Consider the following 10591-nt stretch of genomic DNA (forward strand, 5'->3'; position numbering starts at 1 on the left):
GCGCCCGGCCTGTACTTTATTTTTTTTTTTCATTTTTTTGAGAGGGAGTCTCGCTCTGTCACCCAGACTGGAGTGCAGTGGCGTGATTTTGGCTCACTGCAACCTCCATCTCCCAGGTTAGAGCGATTCTTCTGCCTCAGCCTCCCAAGTAGCTGGGATTACAGGTGTGTGCCACCATGCCTGGCTAATTTTTGTATTTTTAGTAGAGACAGGGTTTCACCGTGTTGGCCAGGCTGTTTACGAACTTCTGACCTCAAGCAGTCTGTCCACCTTGGCCTCTCAAAGTGCTGGGATTACAGGCATGAGCCACCACACCCAGCTTTTTGTACTTTAGACAGCTTAAGGAAAAGCTATGTAATAACTGGCTGGCCCTGGGAATTTGGTAGGTTAACAGAATGAGTCTTTGCCTAACCTCCTCTTAGAAAGTCGCATTTGTTAGTATAGGGCTAGGGAATATGACCACCACTCACTGTCTTTGAGACCTACCTATAATGAATGATAGGATATAAGAGATTAGTATTTTATAAGGTTTATGAAATGTACGCCTAAACCTGCTTTTTGTTTTTTATTTTTCTAAATCATCATGTAGTGCACCTGGAAGTGGTCCCATGTTCAAACCAACCACAGTGGCTGTAGATGAAGAAGGTGGAGAAGATGATAAAGATGAATCAGCTACAAATAGTGGCACAGGTGCCACTGCTTCTTGTGGCCTGGGATCTGAATTCTCCACAGATAAAGGAGGCCCTTTCACTGCAGTACAAATCACTAATACCACTGGACTGGCCCAGGCTCCTGGGTTAGCCTCCCAAGGCATCAGCTTTGGCATTAAGAATAATCTGGGGACCCCATTGCAAAAATTGGGAGTGTCATTTTCTTTTGCCAAGAAGGCTCCTGTCAAACTCGAATCAATAGCATCAGTTTTCAAGGACCATGCGGAGGAAGGGACCTCTGAAGATGGAACAAAACCCGATGAGAAGGGTTCTGACCAAGGACTGCAGAAGGTAGGAGACTCTGATGGGAGCAGTAATCTTGATGGTAAAAAAGAGGATGAAGACCCTCAGGATGGAGGGTCCCTTGCCTCAACATTATCCAAATTAAAAAGGATGAAACGAGAAGAAGGAGCTGGGGCTACAGAGCCTGAGTATTACCACTACATCCCCCCAGCACACTGCAAAGTAAAACCTAATTTTCCCTTTCTACTTTTTATGAGAGCCAGTGAACAAATGGATGGTGATAATACTACACACCCAAAGAATGCCCCAGAGAGTAAAAAAGGCAGTTCTCCCAAGCCTAAAAGCTGCATCAAGGCGGCAGCAAGCCAAGGAGCAGAAAAGACAGTTAGTGAAGTCTCTGAGCAGCCGAAGGAAACCAGCATGATCGAGCCCTCAGAACCAGGAAGCAAAGCTGAGGCAAAGAAGGCCTTAGGAGGGGATGTAAGTGATCAGAGTTTAGAAAGTCATAGTCAGAAGTTTTCAGAGACCCAAATGTGTGAGTCCAACTCTTCTAAAGAAACCTCTCTGGCCACCCCAGCAGGGAAAGAAAGCCAAGAAGGACCCAAGCATCCTACTGGTCCCTTCTTCCCAGTTTTGAGCAAAGATGAAAGCACTGCCCTCCAGTGGCCATCAGAACTATTAATTTTCACCAAGGCAGAACCCTCCATTTCATACAGTTGTAACCCTTTATATTTTGACTTTAAACTTTCAAGGAACAAAGATGTCAGAACTAAAGGAACAGAAAAACCAAAGGATATAGGAAGCTCCTCAAAGGACCATCTCCAAGGCCTAGATCCTGGTGAGCCAAATAAAAACAAGGAAGTGGGCGGAGAGAAAATAGTACGTTCCTCAGGAGGCAGAATGGACGCACCTGCTTCAGGGTCTGCCTGTAGCGGCCTGAACAAGCAGGAGCCTGAGGGTAGCCATGGGTCTGAGACAGAAGACACAGGGAGAAGCCTTCCCAGCAAGAAAGAACGATCTGGGAAGTCCCACCGGCACAAAAAGAAAAAGAAGCACAAAAAATCCAGCAAACACAAACGTAAACACAAGGCTGACACAGAAGAGAAAAGCTCTAAGGCAGAGTCAGGGGAGAAATCTAAGAAGCGCAAGAAACGAAAACGAAAGAAGAATAAGTCATCAGCCCCAGCAGATTCTGAACGAGGACCCAAACCAGAACCCCCTGGGAGTGGCAGTCCCGCACCACCAAGAAGAAGGCGGCGAGCTCAAGATGACTCCCAGCGGAGATCCCTCCCAGCTGAAGAGGGGAGCAGTGGCAAAAAGGATGAAGGTGGGGGTGGTAGCAGCTCCCAAGACCATGGTGGGAGGAAACACAAAGGTGAACTTCCACCTTCATCCTGCCAGCGAAGAGCAGGCACCAAACGGAGCAGCCGGTCTAGCCATCGGAGCCAACCCAGTAGTGGAGATGAGGATAGTGATGATGCTTCCTCACACCGGCTGCACCAGAAGTCTCCATCCCAGTACAGTGAGGAAGAGGAAGAGGAAGATTCAGGCAGTGAGCATTCCCGCAGCCGCTCAAGGTCTGGCCGGCGCCATTCCTCGCATCGTTCCTCCCGGCGTTCTTACTCAAGTAGCTCAGATGCCTCTTCAGACCAGAGCTGCTATAGTAGACAGCGCAGTTACTCTGATGACAGCTACAGTGACTACAGTGACAGATCACGAAGGCACTCCAAGCGCTCCCATGACTCAGATGACTCAGACTATGCCAGCTCCAAACACCGATCAAAACGGCACAAATATTCATCTTCTGATGATGACTATAGCCTCAGTTGCAGCCAGTCCCGAAGCCGATCTCGGAGTCATACCAGAGAGCGCTCAAGATCCCGGGGCCGCAGCCGCAGCAGCAGTTGTAGTCGTAGTCGAAGCAAGCGGAGAAGCCGTAGCACCACAGCCCACAGCTGGCAACGGAGCCGGAGCTATAGCCGGGACCGCAGCCGCAGCACCAGGAGCCCTTCCCAGAGATCAGGCTCCAGGAAGGGATCATGGGGTCACGAGAGCCCTGAGGAGAGGCATTCTGGGCGTCGGGACTTCATTCGTTCTAAGATCTACCGCTCCCAGTCCCCCCACTATTTCCGATCAGGCCGGGGAGAAGGTCCTGGGAAGAAAGATGATGGCAGAGGAGATGACAGTAAAGCAACAGGTACACCTTCCCAGAACAGCAACATTGGCCCAGGAAGAGGGTCAGAAGGTGACTGCAGTCCTGAAGACAAGAACTCTGTCACTGCCAAACTGCTACTGGAGAAGATCCAGTCAAGGAAAGTGGAGAGGAAACCTAGTGTGAGTGAGGAGGTACAGGCCACCCCTAATAAAGCTGGGCCCAAGCTCAAGGACCCCCCACAAGGTTACTTTGGGCCCAAGCTCCCCCCATCTCTTGGCAATAAGCCTGTCCTTCCACTGATAGGGAAGCTCCCAGCTACCCGAAAGCCCAGTAAGAAGTGTGAAGAGTCTGGCTTGGAAAGGGGGGAAGAGCAAGAACAGTCAGAGACAGAAGAGGGGCCCCCAGGGAGTAGTGATGCCCTATTTGGGCATCAGTTCCCTTCAGAGGAAACAACTGGCCCCTTATTAGACCCACCCCCAGAAGAGTCAAAGTCTGAAGAAGCTACTGCTGATCACCCTGTGGCTCCACTAGGCACCCCAGCACATTCTGACTGCTACCCTGGGGAGCCAACCATCTCCCATAACTACCTCCCCGACCCCAGTGATGGGGACACCCTGGAGTCCCTGGATAGCAGCAGTCAGCCAGGCCCTGTGGAGTCCAGCTTGCTGCCTATAGCACCAGACCTTGAGCATTTCCCCAGTTATGCACCTCCCAGTGGGGATCCTAGTATTGAGTCAACAGATGGGGCTGAGGATGCTTCACTGGCCCCCCTGGAAAGCCAGCCCATCACCTTCACCCCTGAGGAGATGGAGAAGTACAGCAAGCTCCAGCAGGCTGCTCAGCAACACATCCAGCAGCAGCTTCTGGCCAAGCAAGTAAAGGCCTTTCCAGCCTCAGCTGCCCTGGCCCCAGCCACACCAGCCCTGCAACCCATCCACATTCAGCAGCCAGCTACAGCCTCTGCCACCTCCATCACAACTGTTCAGCATGCCATCCTACAACATCATGCTGCCGCAGCTGCTGCCGCCATCGGCATTCACCCTCACCCCCATCCCCAACCACTTGCCCAGGTGCACCATATTCCCCAGCCCCATCTGACCCCCATTTCTTTGTCCCACCTCACTCACTCAATCATCCCTGGCCACCCTGCCACCTTTCTCGCTAGCCATCCCATCCACATCATTCCCGCCTCAGCCATCCATCCTGGGCCCTTCACCTTTCACCCTGTCCCACATGCTGCCCTCTACCCCACCCTACTTGCTCCACGGCCTGCTGCAGCAGCTGCCACTGCACTCCACCTTCACCCACTACTTCACCCCATCTTCTCAGGTCAGGACCTGCAACATCCCCCCAGCCATGGCACGTGAGTTGGGGGATGGGATCCTAGGTAGGGCCAGGGGAGGAGACCCATAAATGTTCCCTTGGGGGTGTTGAGCCATTAATACCAGCAAGTAGAAGCTGGGATGGGCAGTATCTGACAGCCAAAGAATTGAGTTTTGGCTTGCAGGGGTGGGTTTAGATTTGAAGTTTGCTTTCGGTTTACTATCAGGGATTTCTTTTTCCTGTCCTCCTCTCAATTTGTCCCTGCCTCTTCTGTGTTTCTAAGCTAGGGAACACCAGTAAGTGCTACCCACCCCTCTGCAGCAACATCTCCAAACTGTCAAGTTTAGATAATCCCCTCCTCCCTCTGCTTTTTTCCTCTGCTCTTCCCTTCTATAAATTTTAAAACATTTTCCTCCCCTCTGGCCAGTGGGTTGTCACCAGAGCACTTGCTGTGGGCCCATCTGGTCTTGCCTTCTCAGCGCCACAGGGAAGGCCAAGCTGTTCTAGTGGTGGAAGTGCCACCACTTTGGGGTAGTATCTTTGACCATCTTTGGTGACGTTATGTTATCCCAGGTGAGATGGAAAGCGTCTCACCTGGAACCTGATATAACTCAGGCTGCAATTCCATCCAGTTCCCACATCAACGGAGCCACACATTTGGCACTGTTACCTTGGTATCCCTCATCCCAGAAGAGGCATCTCCATATCCCAGAAAAGAAGATCCTATCATGAATAAAAGCTGTGTGGAACATAGAGTTGCCCGTGTACTTTCCCAGAGAGGAGCTCATGTGTCTGAAGTGAAGGGTATATTTTCTTCTGTTGTGTTGATGTTTCCTTCTTAATTTATAGGATTTTTTTAATGTAAAAAATTGCACTGAACTCTATAAACGTAAATGCTGCTTTTTGTAGCTCATATAAAAAAGTTCCATATTTGTAGTATACTGCAATAATATTTTTTACATCCAGCTCTTTAAGTGATCCTCGTTCTGGTGGCTTTGTGTAAATATGTTTGCCCTAGTTGAATTAAGAAACTCTAAAGGTTATAAAATGAAAACAAAAAATAAAATATTTGTTTTCTGCTAGATGCAAAACTGACTAAGCATGTATATTTTACCAAACTTATGTATTTTTTGAAGTTACGAACTATAAAATGTTAAAACATTTTTTGCTGGGACAAAATGTTAAGTAATTTGCAGTACGTAGTGCCCCCAGTATTGGGATTTTTGAGCTAATGGGCAGCAGTCAGCTGGGGGCTTCTGAGGGATGCTCATCTTTAACAGTCTCCCTCATGTACTTTTGCTGTTTTACACAGAGAAACAGGTGGACCCCACAGAGGAGAAGGAGGGGATTCAACAGCTTTATTGTCTGGAAGTAGTGAGATTTGGTGATTGTCTGGGGGGATTCCTGGGTTTCCCTGGGTACCTTGTTCCAAGCAGTCAGTCCATTTGCCTTCCTAGTACTTAGACCCCTCTGACAATTTTTTTTTTAATGTGCCTTTTGGGTTATTAGAAACTGAAGTAGAAGTAGGCTGGAGGATGAGTTGGGACAGTCTTCCTTTTGTTGGGAGGTGAGCACATTTACAGATACTTCAAATTATTTTGCTTCATAGTTTCCATGCCCTCTGCCCAGCTCAGTTTAGACAGTAAACGTTCCTTGTTTCTTTTCTCCCGTGACACTGACAAGAGGAATTACCACCTCAGCCTCTTTTGCCCCTCTTCTTGCCTTTCACCCAGGCTCTCAGCCCTAATTAACACACTGACCCAAAGGTGCTTGTATTGCAGGTCCCATCTCCTTTGATGAGGTTAACAATTCCCACTTTGGCATTTTCCTAACTATTCGTGTGGCTAGAATTGGTTGGTTGGTCACTTGACAAGAAAAACCATACTTACCTGGGCCAAGGCTCTGTGTTCCTGCCTTCTCAAATTCTCAAAAGAGAAAAGTTTATGAAAAGAAAGTGGCAGGCAAACACAACTCTTGACTGCCCTCCCACCTCCTACCTGTTCAGTACTCATCTGATTCAGAAGCATCACTTCTTGGATAACTAGCACTGGAAAAACGAAATCATCTGTGTAAGTGAAGGGACTCATTTTTCTTTGCTTTCAGCCCATGTAAATAAATAATACAGTATTAACATTTTCGTGCTGCTTCCCATTAGCTTGTAGATTGAGCCATACTCTGGCTGCCTCTTTGCCTTCCTAGGGGCATTTTCTTTAACTTCCAGAATAGTGATTTTAAAAGTAAAAATAAAAATAAACCCTACTTACAAGCATAACAGATTGTATTTAGCTTTATCACATATGATAGAGATATATATGCTGTAAAATGAGGGAAAGAAACTTTCTAATAAACCAATGATTTGTGGAAACTTAGCAGAGTCTGTCGTAATTGTTGCCCCATCCACTCAAAGTTAGGTAGGGTTGGAGGTGTGGGTTATAAATAACATCTTGTTTGACATGACCAAGGAATAGATTCCTGTGAACCAGTTTGAGATGTTTGCAGTTGTGCTTCTGAAAGCTCAGGCTACGCAAAGAGAGAGGAAAGATGATGGTGTGGGAGGTGGTAATAGTAGTTAATTTCTCTCAGTTGTAGGTAGATGTATTGGAATGTACACCTCCTTTCCACTTCCTCTTTCCCACAAGAGGAAAGATTTCCTTCCATTTTAGATATATAATCTGTGTGTAGTAGAATATATGGTGTATATATAGGTGCTTACTAAATGGGTGTGGAATTTCTGGCTTTGAATTTTAGGATTTTGGACTACTTTAAGGGCACTGAGATGACAAGAATCATCTGCCGGACTTTTGTCCTCCAGGTGGAGTTCTGTATGCCAGTCTTCAGTTACTCTTCTCAGCCCTTTAATACCACTACACTGTTTGAGCACCTCTACTTGGTATAAGGAAATATGGCCTAATTGTTACAGAGAAGATAAAACCCCTACTCTTCCATATCAAAAAATCACAAAAGAGGCAGGGAAAATTTAGCATGGAAAGCTACCATAGAGTTGTAGTGATAAATTAGCTTTCCCTCTCAACCTCAGCCTTTCAAGAAGAAAAGGCTTTCTTTCCTACTGTCTTTTGATACATTTCTTTCCTACTCTGTTTGATACATCTGTGTTCTCCCTTTGATTAAAGAGGAGCTGTTCAACTTGAACCTGGGGTTGAGTACTCAGATCTGCCTATATTCCTAAAATAGCAAAGATCCTTACCCAGAAAGAAATGACATTAGACCTACAAAAATTAGCCGGGCGTAGTGGCACACGCCTGTAATCCCAGTTACTTGAGAGGCTGAGGCAGGAGAATCGCTTGAACCGGGAGGTTGCAGTGAGCCAAGATCACACCACTGCACTCTAGCCTGGGCAACAGAGTGAGACCCTGTCTCTCTCTCTCACACGCACACACACACGTTAGAAAATGAAAAGTGAGGCCAGGTGTGGTGGCTCATGTCTAATCCCAGCACTTTGGAAGGCCAAGGCAGGTGGATCACTTGAGGTCAGGAGTTTGAGATCAGCCTGGCCAACATGGTGAAACCCCATCTCTACTAAAAATTAAAAAAAAAAAAAAAAATTGGCCAGGCATGGTGGTGCATGCCTGTAATTGCAGTACTCAAGAGGCTGAGGTAGGAGAATCGCTTGAACGTGGGAAATGGAGGTTGCAATGAGCCAAGATCATGCCATTGCACTCCAGCCTGAGTGATAGAGTGAGACTCCGTCTCAAAAAAAAAAAAAAAAAAAAAAAAAAAAAAAAAAATGGGCGGGGCGCGGTGGCTCAAGCCTGTAATCCCAGCACTGAGGCCGAGGTAGGCGAATCACGAGGTCAGGAGATCGAGACCAGCCTGACTAACATGGTGAAACCCCGTCTTTACTAAAAATACAAAAATTAGCCAGGCATGGTGGCGTGCGCCTATAATCCCAGCTATTCGAGAGGCTGAGACAGGAGAATCACTTGAACCCGGGAGGCGGAGGTTCCAGTGAGCCAAGATCATGCCACTGCATTCCAGCCTGGGTGACAGAGTGAGACGCCATCTCAAAAACAAAAAAAAAAAAGTGATTTTCTGAGAGCAGGGGAGGTGACAAGTCAAAGAGGCAGACTGGACTGTATAGAGTGTTATGTGAAGATACGTGCAGTTAATTGCCTTGTTCTGATAAGGCCTCAGGCACCTTGGCCTGAAACATGAAAGTACTCCCTCTTCAAACCCTTGATGACTAATTCAGGCCTCGTCAGCCATTTCCATTCTTATTTGCCAAAGACAGCTTCACTCACTTCTACCAACTCATATCTCAATTTTTGCAGCATTTTCCTGGGTGGCCTTCCTGACTAGAACCTAATTCCCTGTTCTGTGTAAGCTTACTGGCTTCAGAATCTGAATGCAACTCATTTTGTATTCATTGCGTCCCAGTAAAATTGTAATCTCTGAGAGAACAGGGAGTGATTCTTATATCCCCCCACCGCAGCCCCCAACGTATCTCACACTGAATACATAGTAAACATTTTGATTATATGTTCAAGAATATGAGCAAAGTGGCCAGGCGCAGTGTCTCATGCCTATAATCCCAGTACTTTGGGAGGCCAAGGCAGGAGGATCTCTTGAGCTCAGAAATTCAAGGCCAACCTGGGTAACATAGCAAGACCCCATCTCTACAAAACAATTTAAAAATTAGCTGGGCATGGTGGCACAAGCCTGTGGTCCCAGCTATTCATGAAGCTGATGTGGGAGGATTGCTTGAGCCCAGGGGTCAAGTCTGTAGTGAGCCATGGTCAGGTCACTGTACTACAGCCTGGGTGACAGAGCAAGACCCTGTCTCAAAAATAAAAAGAATATGAGCCAAGTAAAATACCATTAACTGAGGATTGTGCATCAGAATTGAGCCAAAAAAAATTCAAAAATGTGTTTTTTGGTTTTTGGTTTTTTGGGTTTTTTGAGATGGAATTTTGCTCTTGTTGCCCAGGCTGGAGTGTGATGGCACGATCTCGGCTGACCGCAACCTCCGTCTCCCAGGTTCAAGCAATTCTTCCTCAGCCTCCCAAGCAGCTGAGATTATAGGTGTGCACCACCACACCCGGCTAATTTTTGTATTTTTAGTAGAGACAGGGTTTTGCCATGTTGGCCAGGCTGATCTCAAACTCCTGGCCTCAAGCGATCCGCCCACCTTGGCCTCCCAAAGTGTTGGGATTACAGGTGTGAGCCACCATGCCCAGCAAAAAAAAAAAAAAAAAAAAATTGTTTTTAAGGCATAGTCTTACTCTTACCCAGGCTGGAGTGGAGTGGCAAAATCATAGTGCACTGTAACCTAAAACTTGTGGGCTCAAGTGATTCTCCTGCCTCTGCCTCCTCAGTAGCTGGAACTACAGGTGTGCACTACCGTGCCTGGCTAATTTTAATTTTTTTGTAGAGACAGGGTCTCACTATGTTTCCCAGGCTGGTCCCAAACACCTGGCTTCAAGCAATCCTCATCTTGGCCTCCCAAAGTGCTAGGGTTACAGGCATGAGCCACCAAACCTGGTGTAAAAAATCTTTATAATTTTATTTTTCTTTTCTTTCTTCCTTTTTTTTTTTTTTTTTTGATGGAGTCTCACTCTGTCGCCCAGGCTGGAGTGCAGTGGCATGATCTTAGCTCACTGCCACCTCCGCCTCACAGGTTCAAGCAATTCTTTTGCCTCAGCCTCCCAAGTAGCTGGGATTACAGACACACACCACCACGCCCAGCTAATTTTTGTATTTTTAGTAGAGACGGGGTTTCACTAGGTTGGCCAGGCTGGTCTCAAACTCCTGACCTTGTGGTCCACTCTCCTGGGCCTCCCAAAGTGCTGGGATTACAGGCATGAGCCACCGCGTCCAGGTAAAATCTTTATGATTTTCCATCCCCCATGGATTAAAGTTCAGATTCCTTAATATGGCATTCAAGGACCTCCAGTAATTTGAATCCCCAAGCTTTACCCCCTTGCGCCTCAGTCCAACCCTTTAAGCATTCTGCTATGCTGAGTCAACTACTTGTCCTTCCCCACCTCTGTGTTCCTTTGCTGCTCTCATGTATTCTCTATGCCTAAAACCCCTTTCATTCTCTGACAAAAGGCAACTTGAACATGAGTTCAAGTGCAACCCATGTTTGAATCTTAGTTTTGCCATCTGTTGGCTGCGTAAACATGGGCAATTTACCTAAAAC

At 47.1% G+C, this 10591-nt stretch overlaps 1 protein-coding gene across 8 annotated transcripts in view; it reads left to right on the forward strand.

Moving 5' to 3' along the window:
* The window catches only part of GPATCH8 (G-patch domain containing 8), a 108452-nt gene extending 101652 nt beyond the window's left edge, over nucleotides 1-6800 (forward strand). For all 8 annotated transcript variants that reach the window (XM_031011094.3, XM_031011097.3, XM_031011095.3 and 5 more), the window contains one exon: nucleotides 590-6800. In XM_031011094.3, coding sequence (XP_030866954.1) covers nucleotides 590-4475 — 3886 coding nt within the window. In that variant the 3' untranslated portion in view covers nucleotides 4476-6800. The remainder of the gene's footprint in view (nucleotides 1-589) is intronic.
* The last annotated feature ends 3791 nt before the right edge of the window (nucleotides 6801-10591 follow it).

This window comes from Gorilla gorilla, chromosome 4 (genome assembly GCF_029281585.2).
Source record: "Gorilla gorilla gorilla isolate KB3781 chromosome 4, NHGRI_mGorGor1-v2.1_pri, whole genome shotgun sequence".
NCBI classification, from domain to species: Eukaryota; Metazoa; Chordata; class Mammalia; order Primates; family Hominidae; genus Gorilla; species Gorilla gorilla.